The sequence below is a fragment of the Capra hircus genome, chromosome 6, assembly GCF_001704415.2.
Source record: "Capra hircus breed San Clemente chromosome 6, ASM170441v1, whole genome shotgun sequence".
Lineage (NCBI taxonomy): Eukaryota > Metazoa > Chordata > Mammalia > Artiodactyla > Bovidae > Capra > Capra hircus.
Window position 1 is genome coordinate 61,775,993 of NC_030813.1, and position 17,035 is coordinate 61,793,027.

The 17,035-nt window shown below is 46.7% G+C and overlaps 1 protein-coding gene across 1 annotated transcript; it reads left to right on the plus strand.

Moving 5' to 3' along the window:
* SHISA3 (shisa family member 3) lies at nt 12,273–17,035 on the plus strand. The gene is made up of 2 exons (XM_018049409.1): nt 12,273–12,601; nt 15,483–17,035. Exons 1-2 carry the CDS (start codon nt 12,325–12,327, stop codon nt 15,920–15,922), a joined length of 717 nt encoding a protein of 238 aa, XP_017904898.1. The 5' UTR covers nt 12,273–12,324; the 3' UTR covers nt 15,923–17,035.

The following is a 17,035-nucleotide window of genomic DNA, read 5'->3' on the forward strand; positions in this document are numbered from 1 at the left end:
CTAAATTTCAAAAGGGGATCTAGGGCAGGGCCTGGCAAGCGTAGCTTGGAGGATACATCCAGCCTGCTGCCTATGTCATATAAGCCATGATAAAGAGTGATTTTTATGGTTTTAATGTTGAGATAGATTAAAAGAAGAATATTTTGTAACAATTGACAATATCATGAAATTCAAATTCCAGTCTCCATAAATAAAGTTTTATTGGAACACAGGCACATCCATTCATTTATGTTCATCTATGGCTGTATTTTTGTGCTGCAATATCAGAGTTGAGTAGCTATGAAAGAGACCATATGGTCCACAAAGCCTAAAATATTTACTATCAGACATTTTTTGTAGAAAAATTTGCTAACCACCGGTCTAGAAAGATAAATTTTCTTTGTCTTCTGTGTAGAAATTTCTTTTTTTTTTGTACAGAGATGTAGGGCTATTCCCATACTTATAAAAGCCCACCCACTCTTATAAATAATGGGTGAAGAATTACCCCTGAATTCCTGGTGGAAATACTAAGAATGTATGTATGTGTTTATGTGTACAGAAGCTGACCACCACATGTGATGGTAATTATGAACATAAATTATTCTTGTAAAAGGATAATACTTATTAAATTATGTCAGTAATTTAAACAACATATCTCAATTTTTGTGGTGTTTCCCATAGCTAGCCAAGGGCATCCATTTTCCCCAGGGTTTTCAGAATTTGTTAAAACGGGGGAAAAAAGAGAAAGGAAAGGTCAATGTCCAGGTTTAGGCTACCAGTATGGCATTTTTCAACTCCATAGAGAAAAATGGTCCTGAGAATCTTGAGGATTTTAAAAATTCCTTAAGCTCTTCTTTATTCATTAAGAGCTATCTTGTGTGATTTCAGGCTTATGGTAGGTCATTGGTAGGAATAACTCAGAAAATGTAAGGGAAGACCCTGACCCATGGGAAAAAGAGAAAGCATCCTCCACTGGGGCCCAGGGAAGTATGCATAACACTGGGATGTTATTTAGTCTCTCAATCATGTCTGACTGTTTGCAACCCCCTAGGCTCCTCTGTTCATTGGATTTCCCAGGCAAGAATGCTGGAGTGGGTTGCCATTTCCTTCTGCAGGGGATCTTCCCAACCCAGGGATTGAACCCTGGTCTCCTGCATTGCAGGCAGATTGCTAACCACTGAGCTGGGGTATGTGGTAGCCGTTGTGGTCCAGTGGTTAAGACTCCACACTTCCAAGGCAAGAGGCACAGGTTTGATCCCTGATTAGGAAACTAGGACCCCTCATGCCACATGGCACTACTAAAAAAAAAAAAAAGAAGAAAGTGGTGAGAAAGTGTGTTCTGATTGCTGCTTTCCAAGCCCTTTTCCCAAAGAAAAGAGAGATGGAAAGGAGTCAGAAAATTCGGTGTGAAGTCAAGAGCAGAGTTTGCCTCCTTCTCTCTTTGGGACTCTTGGGGTAGCCAACCATGATGTGTGTGGTCTTGCTTCTATATGAGGAAGCCAGTTAAGGTGGCAGTCAGTGTGAACAGGCAAAGAGTGAGACTGAGTTAGGATTCTGGAACCTCTCCTGGCACCTGTGTGTTGTGGAAGGATCTAAAAGTTCCCTCGAACTGAATGGAGAAATGGAAAATAGCTGATGATGCTGGTGGGGGTGGGGGCTTTCTGAGGGTGACTTACCCATTAACCAAGGACCAGGGATCCATGACCCAGAACAAGCTAGACCTGAGGTAGCAGATGGGAGAGGGGAGGATAGAGATGTTCACACCACTGGTGAGAGCCAAGGTGGGGCCAGGAACAGCAGAATACATCGTGCGCTTGCTAATCACCGACTTCTTCAATGGACCAGCACCCCCATGAAAAGGTGAGCTGTGAAAATCTGGAGGACAGGTTGAGCATTCCAGACTCTCTCTCCTGCCCTCGAAAGCTTAGGTAAGTGGCCACTCTCCTCCACCCCTTATAGCCAGGGGTAGGACCAGGGGCCAGAACAGCCCCAAGAAAGAGATGAACTGCAACTGAATAAATAACTCACAGGAAGCAGTCTTAAACTAGAAGAGCCTCACACCTTTACTTAACTACTTTAATTCCATGCATGACTCCTACCCTTCTTGCCCCGTGCATCCCTAGCAAGGTCAGGACTGAAGGAGTAGTTCTGGAAGATGGGCAGCCACCTTTTCTTGGAACACAGGAATAGTAACATGCTAAATATTTTGATTCTTCTGCTTTATTCAGTGATTTGATATAGTTTTGTTCCAAGAAGTGACCTTCAAATGTTTCAATCATGCCCCTCAGTGAAAAAATATTTTATATCCCTATATATATTGTCACCCTGCTTATTTAACTTATATGCAGAGTACATAATGAGAAACGTTGGACTGGAAGAAACACAGCTGGAATCAAAATTGCCGGGAGAAATATCAATCACCTCAGATATGCAGATGACACCACCCTTATGGCAGAAAGTGAAGAGGAACTAAAAAGCCTCTTGATGAAAGTGAAAGAGGAGAGTGAAAAAGTTGGCTTAAAGCTCAACATTCAGAAAACGAAGATCATGGCATCTGGTCCCATCACTTCATGGGAAATAGACGGGGAAACAGTGGAAACAGTGTCAGACTTTTGGGCTCCAAAATCACTGCAGATGGTGATTGCAGCCATGAAATTAAAAGATGCTTACTCCTTGGAAGAAAAGTTATGACCAACCTAGATAGCATATTGAAAAGCAGAGACATTACTTTGCCGACTAAGGTCCATCTAGTCAAGGTTATGGTTTTTCCTGTGGTCATGTATGGATGTGAGAGTTGGACTGTGAAGAAGGCTGAGCACCGAAGAATTGATGCTTTTGGACTGTGGTGTTGGACAAGACTCTTGAGAGTCCCTTGGACTGCAAGGAGATCCAACCAGTCCATTCTGAAGGAGATCAGCCCTGGGATTTCTTTGGAAGGAATGACGCTAAAGCTGAAACTCCAGTACTTTGGCCACCTCATGAGAAGAGTTGACTCATTGGAAAAGACTCTGATGCTGTGAGGGATTGGGGGTAGGAGGAGAAGGGGATGACAGAGGATGAGATGGCTGGATGGCATCACCGACTCGATGGACGTGAGTCTGAGTGAACTCCGGGAGTTGGTGAGGGACAGGGAGGCCTGGCGTGCTGCGATTCATAGGGTCGCAAAGAGTCGGACACGACTGAGAGACTGAACTGAACTGAACTGAACTGAACTGAACTAGAACATAGATATGAACTTAAATACATGAAATAAAATGTTGTGAAATCAAACCTACCTTTACTATGGTGACATACTCTCTATTTTATATTATGCTCTATCTTTTAACAAATGCCATTGATGTCCTGGTAAACTGATTTCATGATCCACCCAATATGATGTGACCAACAGCTTGGAATGTACCACCCTAAAGGCCTATAATGCAGGGCTTCCTAGGTTGTTCTAGGGATAAAAAATCTGCCTGCAATGCAGGAGACACAAGGGACATGGGTTTGATCCCTAGATCAGGAAGATTCCCTGGAGGAGGAAATGGCAGCCCACTCCAGTATTCTTGCCTGGAGAATCCCATGGACAGAGGAGCCTGGCAGGCTACAGTTCATGGGTCTGTACAGAGTCACACACAACTGAACGATAAGCACAGAGGCCTAATGAGGTAAATAAAACATTTGTCCCTCACAATGTAGCTACAGATGTTGTGCTTTCATGTTGTTCTATTTCAAAAATGTTACTGCCCCTCCTAATTGCAGGCAGCAGTCATTTATTAAAGCTGTCCCCATAATATTTATTGTAGTAGTCAAGACGCTTTCAATCACATGTGATCAAATCCCAACCCAAACTGGTTTAAGCCAAAAGTGAATGTATCCTCCCATGTAACAGAGAAGATCAGGATATGGCAAGCTTCAAGCAGTGCTGGATTCAGGGACTCAAACATTTTAAGTCTCTCCCTTTTGATTTTTCTCCTGTCTCTGTGAGTTATGTTATTCTCAGTTAGGCCTGCTCTATAAGGCAAAGATCTTGTCTTTGACTGCTCCAGGCAAACATCTCCACTGTCCACAAGCTACAAAGAAGGGAAGCCCTCTGCAAATCTCATGAAAGGACTCTGATCGGCCCTGCTTTAGTCAAGTGCACACCCCTGAACTAATCACAAATTCCAGGGAGACAGGGATTCTCATTGCTTCACTAAAGTCTCATACCCAGCGTTGGCTAGGAGTAGAGCACCAAGACAGTTCCTTCAGGCTCACATGGAATGGGGGGCAGTGGAGTAGGCTATTAGACTAGGGGGAGAAATTCTGCTCAGGTCAAGTCAAGAGAAAAATCAAGAGAGATAAGAGAACATATAGAAAGATATGCCCTGTGTGAAAGTGTAAACCACTCTCTTATCAACGTGCTTAGTCTCTCAGTCATGTTGGACTCTTTGCTACCCCATGGATGATAGCCCACTAGGTTCTTCTGTCCATGGAATTCTCCAGGCAAGAATACTAGAGTGGGTAGCCGTTCCCTTCTCCAGGGGATCTTCCCAACCCAGGGATCAAATCCGAGTCTCCTTCATTCCAGGCAGATTCTTTACCACTGAGTCACCAGGGAATACACTCTTTTATTAATAAAATTCGCTAAATTTAGTGCTAGACTTTGTAACTTCTTAAGCCTTCTTAGGAAAACAAGGTGCTAGAGGATGGGGGTGGGGACAGTGAAGATAATTTCCTAGATTTCCTGTGTCTTCAAGAGGGCCAAGGTTGTCATATAGCTAAGGTCTAGACGGAAGAGGCAGATGGCTCACACACTGAAGTATTGCTGAATCCTAGGTTCTCATACTAAATTGGAATAACCGTACAGACAGCTACAAATGTCATCTCCACTTCAAGCCCAGTTCATGAGGAGAAACCAAAAAAAAAAAAAGAAAGATATCAAGGATGAGTTTTCTTCTTGTCCTTGATGTAAAAAGTATGTTAAAGCAGTATAAAGTGGAGTGATTGTACAAAATTAATGGCCATGTAAAATCAGATGGTGGCACATATAAAGCAGAATTCCACAGCACAGTTCTGAGAACAGGATGAGCTGTGCGTTAGGAAGGCGACACTGTTGGCCCATTTGCTGTAGGTATGGAACATTGAGTTTATTTTCCATGCTGCATATCAGCAGTGTCTGTCACCTCCTAGTCCTCTGACTGGTGCCTTCAAACAACTCACAGCAGGTGTTTACCAGCTACGGTCAAGTGTGCGAATTTCTGTATCCCTGAGACAGAGGAAACTTAGTTGACCCACAGGGATGGAAATTATGACCTTTGCCTCATTGGCCCTTATGTTGCCCACAGAGCTAACAAAATATGGGCTATTTAATAAAGGAGAAAACTTAAATGATACCTTTGACAGCCATAGTGGCTTTCAGAAGAATTCTATGTGATTTCCAAACTTTAAGGGTGACTTAAAGTTTTTCAAAACATTCTGCTGTGGCTGGTAAGAGTGAGAAGGGGAGTAAGAAGACAGAAATAAGACAAGCAACCTCTGTGTTTTCTTTCTCCTCTGTAAACCTTTCCCCCACCAAAAGAACACATGGCTGTTGAGCAGCAACTTACCATTTTTCCAGGGTCAGGTCACTTTCCGTGCTGCTCTAAACCCTGCTGAAAGCCAGCTCCCTGGGGAGCTCCAGGAACTGGGGCTGGCCTCGCTTCAGTCTGCAAGCACTCAGGAGGAAATGCCCCTTGCTGAGACAGGGGTGGCAGTCGTGTGTGTGTGGGGGGGAATCCATCTACTGTCACGGAAGTTTCAATTAAATATGGATGCCAATTAATTTAATTTATATTTCTGCATGAAAAAATATCATTCTATTATACACGCACTGGAAGGATGCCAGGAGCCCAGGTTAATAAATTACATCTCCACTGACATAGTATGGAATCACAGACTAATCGGATACTTATTAAATGCCCACCTGTGCTTGGGGTTACACCTTATATAATAGAAACCCAACAGAAATAAGATCTGTCCGGGAGGGCCTGTCCCAACCCTGTGATCATCTGACACCCCCCCTTATTCCGTCTGCTCCGGGCTTTGGTGCGTGTCTCAGGAGAACAACTCCAAAAACAAATAATCAATATTCAATTGCCCGGGGTTATGAATGGGCACACTGAATGAATAAGGGAATGAATGATGGAGAACTGTAAATAATCCACTCAAGTTAATCAGGGCATAGGCCCATACTGGTTAGCAGGAAACTTGCCATGATTATTTTACTGGAGATTCAAACCAGCTGGTGGTAGGTAATACCTACTGGTTCTGAAGCCCTTATTCAGAGCCAGAATTGCTGTTTTATTTTGAATCCTTACAACCATCCTTCAGGGTCCCAACTCCCTCATTTTAGAGACAGGAAGCTGAGGTTTCAATAAGTGGAAAATGACCTTGCTGAAGGTCATGTGATCAGAAAGAGGCACATTCAAGACTAGACTTTTCTGACTCAAAGCTGGAATGTTCTTTTTATTGTGCTGGTTGATTTTCTCTGCATCATGGTTCTGTGGTTTTCCCAGTAGTCACGTATGGATGTGAGAGTTGGACCATAAAGAAGGCTGAGTGCTGAAGAATTGATGCTTTCTAACTGGTGCTGGAGAAGACTCTTAAGAGTCCCTTGGACAGCAAGGAGATCAAACCAGTTGGAAGGACTGATGCTGAAGCTCCAATACTTTGACTACCTGATTTGAAGAGCTGACTCATTAGAAAAGACCCTGATGCTGGGAAAGATTGAAGGCAGGAGGAGAAGAAGTAGGGGGACGGATGAGATGATTGGACGGCATCACTGACTCAATGGACATGAGTGTGAGCAAGCTCTGGGACATAAAGAAAGACAGGGAAGCCTGGCATGCTATAGTTCATGGAGCCACAAAGAGTCAGACTGAACAACTGAACAAGTGGCTGGTGACTGCCCTATTCTAGGCAGTGCTGACACTCTGGGTAGGTCTTGATGAGCTACATTTACAATTAAATCACCAGAAGTTGACTCCACAAATAGTCTTTGCCCGGGGAAATTCACCCTGCTGTCCACTAATCCAGCTTCCACTCACTTTATATGGTGGTGAAACAGGTATCAGTCAGTTGTCACAAGTTCTTACCGGTTGCCAATTACTTACGGTCATTCATTCAACATATACTGAGCACTTATTATGTACCAAGGGCTTTCCAGATGGCTCAGCGGTAAGAATCCATCTGCAAATGCAGGAGATGCCGGAGACCCGGGTTTGATCCCTGGGTTGGGAAGATCCTTTGGAGTAGGAAATGTCAACCTGCTCCAGTATTCTTGCCTGAAAAATTCCAAGGACAGAAAAATCCTGGGGTCATGATGAGTCAGATGCTACTGAGCGACTGAGCATGCACACACTATGTACCAGGCGTTCTGCTTGGTCTCAGGATACAGCAATGAAAAAGGAGGTCAAGCCAATGGAAAAGATGGATTGGCCTGTCATAAAATTACCATGAGGTGTGGTAAATGTTTGGCGTTACTAAAGGAAAATATTCATTTCATCATTCATGCGATCATTCACTGATTCCCTCTATGACTGTTATTTACTGAGTCCCTGGGCTGTGCCACATAACAGGCCCCCTCTACCATGTGTGAGTCAGGGCACTGGCAGAGGCTACCAGCCTGAATCTGCCTATCCTCCTCCCCCATCCCATCCCAGAGTCCCTCTTGCACTGCATGTTTGGACACCCTAGCCTACCTCTGGGGCTTCCTAGGTGGTGCTAGTGGTAAAGAACCCCGCTGGTCAATGCAGGAGACCTAAGAGATGTGGGTTCGATCCCTGGGTCGGGAAGATCTCCTGGAGGAGGACATGGCAACCCACTCCAGTATACTTGCCCCGGAAATGTAATGAACAGAGGAGCCGGGTGGGTCACAGTCCATGGGGTCACAAAGAGTCGGACACAACTGAAGCAACATAGCACAGCCTGCCTTCACAAGAAGCTTTTGTGAACCCTAGGAGCCAGCTTGGGTCTGTTTGAGTAGGGAGTGCTTAAGGCCCAGTGGGTGGTACAGGCTTTGGATGGGCCTGCTTTGTTGGCTTCACTCATTCATCCCCCTGCGGGTGGGGGCAAGGGCAGAGGAGGCCAAGAGCATGCAGGGGTTCGTCCTCAGACAGCAGCCTCGGCATCACCTGGGAGCTTGGTGGAAAGGCAGAGTCTCAAGCCCCTTCTCGGACCCTGGGAATCAAAATCTGCATCTTAGCACTCCAGGTGATGCGCATGCATGTTACGGTTTGAGAAACACTGCTCTGAGAGCCGTGATGTCTAATCCCCTCTTTACAAACGATGAGTCTGAGGTCAAAGAACATGCAAGGGGAGGCACACAGCTTGGGGCTGGGCTGCTGGCGGTGTCTGAAAGTACACTTCTGGGAGCCTCATGTTCGCTAGTGGTGAATATGTGCCAAAGCAAATTTGAGAAAAATGTACCTTTTCAGTATCTCAGATTGACAGGGTTCTGGATTAAGAGATTTATAGTAAGTAATCTAAGGAAGAGAATTCCAAGTCCCAGGCAAAGTAATGAAAGGAAGGGTAGAGATAATACATCATTCAGGAAAAAACTTGAGGGAGGGTTGAAAACCTTTTTGTTTCCTATTTCATGTCTGGATTCAATGCCCATGAGCTGGAGGGGATTTCCATAGCCAAAGCTAATTGTCTTTTAAAAATTCTTTATTTTTTTTCACTTCTGCATTCCTTTGGTCTTTTCTCCCTCTTTCCTTAGGATATTTTAGTTCCCAATCCTTTCTGATGCATTCATTTTGCCCTGTTTTTCTATACTTCTCTGTATTGCTTTTCTTAAATCTTTCACTCTGCTTCAAAGAACATAAAACAAAGAGAAGTGAAAGGGACAACGGTGAAAAATATGGTCTGGTGCCAACTTCATGCTGCTATCGATTCCAAGCTATTAAATTTAAAAATATATATATATAATTTTTGTTCATACATAAAAGTAGAATTGCATTTAAATTTTGCAAGTATCCTTCACCCAGTTACAATTATCAACACATTGGCTATTGTGTTTCAGCTGCTTTACTCTGTCTTCACATTGCCATTTCTCCCCTAACTTTAATTTCCCCTTTCTTCCTCCCTCTTCTCTTTCTCTCTCCTTCCCTCTGTTTTTTCTCTCTTTTCTTCTCCATCTCCTTCTCCTCCCTGCTTCTTTCTCTCTCCCCTGCTCTCCCCCTTCCCACTCTCTCTTTCTCTGGCGTTTATTAAAGCAAATCCCAGACATCATATCATTTAACTCATTTCCTATACCATTTCCCGGAGGCAGGGAGGGCCACAAGAGAATATAAGCTGAGGAAATGATCTCTTATGATTATTTTCTTCACCAAAATGTGGAATTTGTGTTACTGCGATAAGGGAAAATATAGAATTTCCCCAAACCTCTACATGATACCCCAGATGGTGCAGATTTGATTTTCCATCTCTAGGTCCTCTGCCTTGAGTCTTTGAGGGGGGTCTATGAGAACTTTTTAATCTTCCTTTACTATTCAAGTAGTAACAAAATAACAGCAATCTTGGATGCTTATAAACCCCAAAGGGAATGCATGTTATCTTCTTGTTTCAAAGAGCATTCTGAGAGCATCGCTTTTGCAGTAGAAATTTGTAAGTGTGCAATTTGAAGAGAGTTCCTATGACAGGAACCAACACATTTTTTCCCCAGTGCAAACCCCCTGAGCTGATAGTTATGATGGTTTAAAGGTACTTTGGATCAAGACATAGACAAGAAAGCGTGGTGTACAGTTGCTTTCATGCCACACACATCAGATCTAAGGAGTATCAAGTAATTTGGAGGTGTGGTTATTTTCTATGAGTAAATGTCCAACTAAATTTGAGTAAAATGCTTTCTAAATAAGTCAAATAGGCAGGAGCTTTGAAAGAGGGAATTAATTATATATAGCCGGTGTCCTAAGGAAAATAATCCCAATGTGGCACAGAGAATGTAATTATTAGGAGGTACGTGCCAACAAATCATTCCCTAAAATATTAATGCTATCAAAGAACAGCTGGATAATGAGAGAAACTTGACCCTTGGGGGACTAGCAGAGGTTGCTTTGGAACTGTGTGTAGTTGTGATGTCATGGAATTCCTCTAAATTTAACAAAAATATTATTAAGAGGTGTGGTTCTGGGAAAGTTATTAGCAGTAAACATGTCTTTGTAGTTTTATCATCTTATCACGATCATAATATCTCACTGGTGCTGTGTGGTTCCACACAACTTTCTTCCTTAATTGCTCAGGATTTACACAATCCAAACAACACTCCTTAAAAAAACAAAACAAAAAAACCTCTTTAAGTCTGGCAAAGACTTTTCTTTTTTGTAAGTAAAAACACAGTACCTAAGAAATTTCTGCAAAAACAATTTCCCATATGCTTATTTAAGTTCTTTAGGTCAAGAAATACTGTCTCATTGTTTGTTTGTAGATAAAAGCCGGAACTTAATTGGGTTTTACTAAATAGCATATTATTGTCCCACGTAATATCTAACAGAGCAATAAAGTTAAATATTTACACAGTCCTACCTAACATCTGAAATGTTGGGTATTATTTTTACATTCTTATAACTAAATGCTAATCCCTGTATTTAAAGTCAGAAATCAGAAGTAACTCTTTCCTTGTAATATACTTGAACTTATATTTTAAAACAGAAACCGTTTTATTGAGTTACCAAAAAAAAAAAAAAAAAAAAGCTTCTATGAACCGACTTGGACCCTCGCGAAGCTGCGAGCGTGGTGAATGCTTTTGACCGCACACTTTCATGGCTGGTGAGCAGCAAACTTTGTCTTTTTGTTTCACTCAACTTGCCAACATCTAAATCAGTGACAAGGGCATTCAGCGTTTCCTTGGACAAATAGGTCGAGATACGCGGAACATACTCACGCGAACCAATAAATGATGAGAGGAAGTTCAAGATGCCGTAAAAATAAATTCTTGAGTTGAGCCCAGGTTTCACATAACGCCAGTTTCATAGGGCACTTACCCGGCTAAAGGCGCAGTGCCCCTGAAAATAGCACACGGGGGACACATCATTTAAATAAATGTGTTTCTTTGCCCGAACAGAAGTTCAGATCTGCTCAGTTATCATTAATTTTGCCTTTTTATATCCTTTGCGGGCGCGAATGGAGAAGTTGTGCTCTTTGAGGTTTTGTGAGTTGCCCCGGGCAGGCGGAGGTGACCCTCGATTTTTCACCCGGCGGCGAGCAGGTTGTGGGGACCGCGGAGAGTGCGAGTGTGCGCGCATTTGTCAAACGTGCCGTCCCTTCTGGAGAAAGTGGAAACCCAGGGGGAAAACGCAGCGCAAATGTGGCGGGCCCCAAAAGTCACGCCATCCGCCCGGAACCCTTAGAACAGGCGTCCCAGGAACGAGGCCGGATCAGATGATTCGACAACCTCAGCCGCCCAATTCATGTTTGATAAAATGAATCAAAAAGCAAACCTCAGGTTCCCACTCGCGCGCCAACTCGCGTGGGTAGACGGAGACCCGGAGGTCTTGGCCCTCTGTAGAGTCTGCAGGACTATGCGGGGTGTGTGTGCGTGTGTGCGTGGAGAGGGCCTGATCCCCCAAGTTTAGGGTCGAGTCGAGTCCCGGGGGAGTGCCAGGGGAGGAGGTGGCCCGGGAAAGGCGGAGGAGGGCGCACGAACCAGAGGGCGCGCAGGACACGCAGCAGCGCCGCGCGCGCTCGGGCGGCGCGACCCGGGAGGCGGACTCTCTCTTAACCCTCGCTGTCTCCCCCTCCCTCTTCCTTTTTAAAGGACGTCGTGGAGGCAGAGCTGTCAGCAACCGCGAGGCCGTTTGTACTTGGCCCGGCCAGGCTGACTCCCGTGACAGACAGGGGCGGGGGCTGAGGGGCCGCCTGTCCCGAAGCCCCTTACGTGGGCATCTCGCATTCTCCTGCTTTGGGCTCCGCTCTGGACCCAGCGACGGCGGCGAGTCCAGGTGCTGCGCGGCCCGGGAGTTGCCAGCCCCGGACGCGATGGCTCCCGTGAGGAGTGGGGTGGGAGGTGGCCGAGGGCTAGGCGAGCCCCTCGCGCCCGGAGAGTTATGAGCGGGGCAAAGGACCGCAGCATCAGCCCGAGCCGCAGCCTCGGCCGGCGCCTCCCGCGGGCCCTCGCCCACTCGCCCCCGCGCACCATGCCGACCCCCGGCCGGCTGAGCCCGCCGCGCAGCCCCTGCTTCCTCCCTGACCCCCGCTAACCCCCAGGGGACTCGTTTTGGCCGCCAGGGTAGCTCCCCAGGCCGCTCCCCCGGAGAGGCGGAACCGCGGGGCGAGCGGAGCCCCGGCTCAGCCCTTCGCTCTCCAGCCGCGTCCCCCTCCCGGCCGCCCGGCGCGCCCGCGGCGATGGGGGCGCTGCTGGCGCTCTGCCTCCTCTTGGGCTGGCTGCGCGGGGGCCCGGCGGGCGCCCAGCAGCCCGGAGAGTACTGCCACGGCTGGGTGGACGTGCAGGGCAACTACCACGAGGGTTTCCAGTGCCCGGAGGACTTCGACACGCTGGACGCCACCATCTGCTGCGGCTCCTGCGCGCTGCGCTACTGCTGCGCGGCGGCCGACGCCAGGCTGGAGCAGGGCGGCTGCACCAACGACCGCGGCGAGCTGGAGCACCCGGGCATCACGGCGCGTGAGTACGGGCCCAAGGTGGGGCAGACCCTGCCCGGCCGCGCGGCCGGGCTGCCGTGTGTGCCGACCCGTGTGCGCGCAAAGAGGCGTGCCAGGCCTTCCCGGGTCTGCGCAAAGGGGACGCCAGAAAGTGGGGGGATCAAGGGAGAAGTGGGTGGTCGCGTTTCAGGTCAGGGGCGCTGTTCCTTTGCAGTCCCGAATCCCGCCACACGCGGTCTCCGCCGGTCTGCCCAGGAGCTAGTTCGCAATGGACCGCGAGGACCGCGGGGCTTGCACCCAGTGACTCAGGGGGAGAAAGAGAGAGCCCTGGGCGCTCACGACATTTCAAAGAAGGGCTGTGGGGTCCGCGCCAGGCTGGACTTGAGTTTTCAGAGTTGGTAAGGGTGCCCTACTCTGCTCCCTGGGAGCTCCGGGAGCTTTGAGGAGCGCTGATGGCGCAGGGAACACAGCTCTTGGGGTGCGTTTATCTGTAGCCCCAAGGCGGTAAGGAACTTAAGCCATATTTGTGTGTGTGTGTGTGTGTGTGTGTGTGTGTGTGGCCGTTTGGTAGTGTTTCTAAGCCCCATTCTCACGACTTCCTTTCATTTCTCTGCATCGAATTACCCACTCCGGCCCACCCCCTATTGTCACGCTTTTCAGAGATGCCCAGGTCCTCCGTTGGATATTTAGAAACCAGGGTCGCAGGGGCTTCCCCGCCCCCTATTCTCACGTCGGAAAACACGGGTCAAGTTTCCGCTTACTTCAGAGCAGAATAAATCACAACCCCAGCAGAGGAACTTTACACCTTACAAAACAAAAAACTTTCCACCTGAATCGGAACTTCAGGGAGACCATTTAGAGCTCCAGGCGATGGTTTTATGGCCGAGAAACCGGAGGAGCGGGGGCAGGGGACCGGGGGAGCCGAGAGAGAGCCTTGACACCCCAGAACTCCAGAGCGGGGGTCTGAAGCGGGCCAAAGACAGTCCCCAGGCAAGGTGGGAGAGGCTGGAGAGATGATTGATGGCGCTGGAGCTCCAGTCCCCTGAGACTGACAATCCAGAGGAAAGGGGGTCCCACCTTAGAACTCCATTAGACCTTCAAGGAATTTGACTTTGGAGGGCAAAATACCAGTGTAGAGGACTGAGGAAGTGGCTTCTGGGGGAAAGATGTTCAGTGGAAAGTAGGGAACTCGAAGGCGGCCTGGCCTGTTCTGAAAGTACAAACTGGCTTTACAGTCACTCGCCCTCTGCAAAGCAAGTGCCAAGTGCCGGCTCTACCTCGGGGACCCCATCCTGGCCTTCCACAGTGCTCTGTGGCAGGAGAGGGGCCAATCTCTGCACCCACCCAGCCTGGGGTTTTACAAAGCCTCAGGACCTTCCCTTACCAGCTTGTCATTTTGGGCAAGTTACTTAACTGCTCTGGGCCACTTCTCAACTCTAAAATGGGCATGTTGGTCTCAGAGGAGTTAGGCTGTGAAATAAATGAGTGTATGGATGCTCAGCAAGGTGCTGAGTGAGTAGTCACTTTAGACTTGCCTTCTGCAGGGCAAGAAGTAGTAAGAAGTGCTGGTAACCTTCTACTACTTCTAGTAGTAGAAGTAGTAGTAACCTTCTTCTAGTAAGACAGGGCAGAGTGGGTGGCACCTGGAAGAGCTTACTCCCAGGAGCCCACAGATCTTAGGGTGGATAATTCCCTGTCACTCTTTGCCTGTGTGTCTTTGGGAAACTCAGCAATTCTCCAATATGTTTCCACATCTGGAAACTAGACCATATCATTCCTTCCTCAAAGGGTTACATGAATTTGATAATAAATACAAAATAGGCACACAGTAGGGTCTTGGTCGGATATGACTGAGCATCTTCACTTTCGTTTTTCACTCGCATGCATTGGAGAAGGAAATGGCAACCCACTCCAGTGTTCTTGCCTGGAGATTCCCAGGACGGGGGAGCCTGGTGGGCTGCCGTCTATGGGGTCGCAGAGAGTCAGACACGACTCAAGCGACTTAGCAGCAGCAGCAGCAGCAGCAGGGTCTTAGTCAATGCAGATTTGCTTTCTTCTACCTCTAAGCCAGAGGTTTGCATCCCAAGGCAGCTCTATCAGGCAGGGGCCACACCTGGAGGACTGCTTGGGAGGTGCCTCTGGGTGGGAAACATTATGTCTGCCTTAGAGAGAGAAGGGAACTGGGGTTAACTCTGTCAAAAAGGTGCACTCCCAGAAAGTGTGGGTCACCAACACCAAGGACCACACCTCAGTCTAGTCAAAGTTCAGTCTGACCTTCCCAGAATTTGAGTGGGGATCGAGAGGCAGGAGCATGATGGCTGGCGGAGGCATCCCAAATTGTTTCTGGAAAGAAGTATCCAGACAGGACAGTCTGTCATGTGGTAGGAGACACAGTTAATGCGGGCCTGCTATGGATTTCTTTATACTGTTCTTTCTGTAGTCTTATAAAATCCTGGGGGTTTCACTTAACAGGTCCGGCTGTCTTTGCTCAGATCAGAGATTCTTGGATAGGAGATGGATTTTCACCCTTAGCATCCTTAAGCACCCTACTGTGATAAAACTCCTAAACCCTGGATTGAAAGCCAGTGTTATGGTAACCCCCCAAACTCATCTTTTCCCTCCCTCCAGTGCGTGGACAGGCGGATAGAGTCTGTTCCTTCTGATTTCCAGATGTGCAATATGATGGCTAATTGCTAACAGAGTCTACAGTATCAGTCTGCTTCCTCCCTGCTAGGAGCAAGAATATTCTGTTATCACAGTTTGCAATTCAGAGGTTACCAGTAACAAGCTCTGAGAAGCCGGGCTGACAAGGTGGTTGAATAGACCTTCCACCTCCTACCCGTGAGCAGCCCAGAGTTTGGGAATCTCTCGTCCGAGTACCTGTGCCTGTTTTTGCCTTCTAGAGCCTGTCTACGTTCCCTTCCTGATTGTTGGCTCCATCTTCATTGCCTTCATCATCCTAGGCTCTTTAGTGGCTATTTATTGCTGCACCTGCTTGAGACCTAAGGAACCCTCGCAGCAGCCAATCCGCTTCTCACTCCGCAGCTATCAGACAGAGACTCTCCCCATGATCTTGACTTCTACGAACCTCAGGGCACCTTCCAGGCAGTCCAGCACGGCCACCAGCTCCAGCTCCACTGGGGGCTCCATCCGAAGGTTCTCCTTTGCCCGGGCAGAACCAGGCTGCCTGGTGCCCTCACCACCCCCACCTTACACCACAGGCCACCCAATCCACTTGACCCAGCCGTCCGGATTCCTGGTGTCACCCCAGTACTTCGCTTACCCGCTCCAGCAGGAGCCCCCGCTGCCCGGGAAGAGCTGTCCAGACTTCAGTTCCAGTTGACAGGCCATGGCTACAGATCCATTATCTAGTGCAATGGCACACCTGGGGATGCTGCTGCCATGGCCACCAGGAGCCCCAACAGAATTCCACCTGGACCAGCAACGTCATGGAGGAAAGCAAAAGGATGATACAGCGCCTCTTAGTCTTGAGGTTCCTGGCTGCAGTCACAGAACGGCTGTATGAAGAAAATTGCTTTCTGGCTTTGAAAGCATGGTGACTGTTACATTTCAACTTATGCTACTTTTATTCAAAATATGCAGTAGTCCGACTTGAAGGTTACAAATCGGCTAAAGCTGTTTTATTGGACAACTCAGCTATCCTACATAGGCCTATGTGTTCTTTTTTCATTATAAGTTCTTTAGTGAGTCATAATACAAATATATACATAAATAAGCAGAGAAATTGTACCTGATTGTAATTATCGAAGGTTCATTTAAAAAATTAAACTGCTAAGTAAACTGAAGAGACAGTGAACAGCCTGTTTATAATTTGGGGAGCAACTTAACTGGGATTAACATTAGCATCATGAGAACAGTTATTTTTTAAATCAATAGCTAAATTTCGTTGGAAATATGAGTGTCTTCAGAAGATTTCAATAACTGCATGAGAAATTTAACATTTTAAATATTTACTTAGATATTCATTGTAACAGAGATCTTATGTAAAAGCATTTCCCCCACCTGCCCAAGGGAATATTTATTGCAGACGTTTTGTTCAGCAACATTTAGTGTTTAAATGAAAGTTGAACAGTTGGGTCATAAAACATTTATTTGTAAAATGAGTTATGTACAAATGTAAAGATTTGTAATTTAATGTATTTACTACACTGATGGTACTAATTATTTAGTAGTCACACTGTAATTTTTTATGTTAATAATCAGCGTGGAGTTCAAAGTCCAGCTTTGGCTCTAATCATCTGATATTATGTATCTTAAGTGCCACTGAATTCCATGTCTGATGACTAAATATTTGGGCATATATCCTGCTGGATTAGAATAAATAAAATGCTTTATGTTTTCATGAAACCTCTTTGAAAGTTTAGATCAAAGTGCTTCATTCTGTCTCCTTAATGATATTCTCTGCTATTCAATAAAAGGAAATGTCTTTACCTAA

What these genes read in the sequence shown, in the direction of transcription:
- SHISA3 (XM_018049409.1), top strand. Translation starts at nt 12,325, where the DNA reads ATGGGGGCGCTGCTGGCGCTCTGCCTCCTCTTGGGCTGGCTGCGCGGG. An exon ending in GCACCCGGGCATCACGGCGC is followed by an intron (nt 12,602 to 15,482) that starts GTGAGTACGGGC and finishes TTTGCCTTCTAG; the next exon opens with AGCCTGTCTACGTTCCCTTC.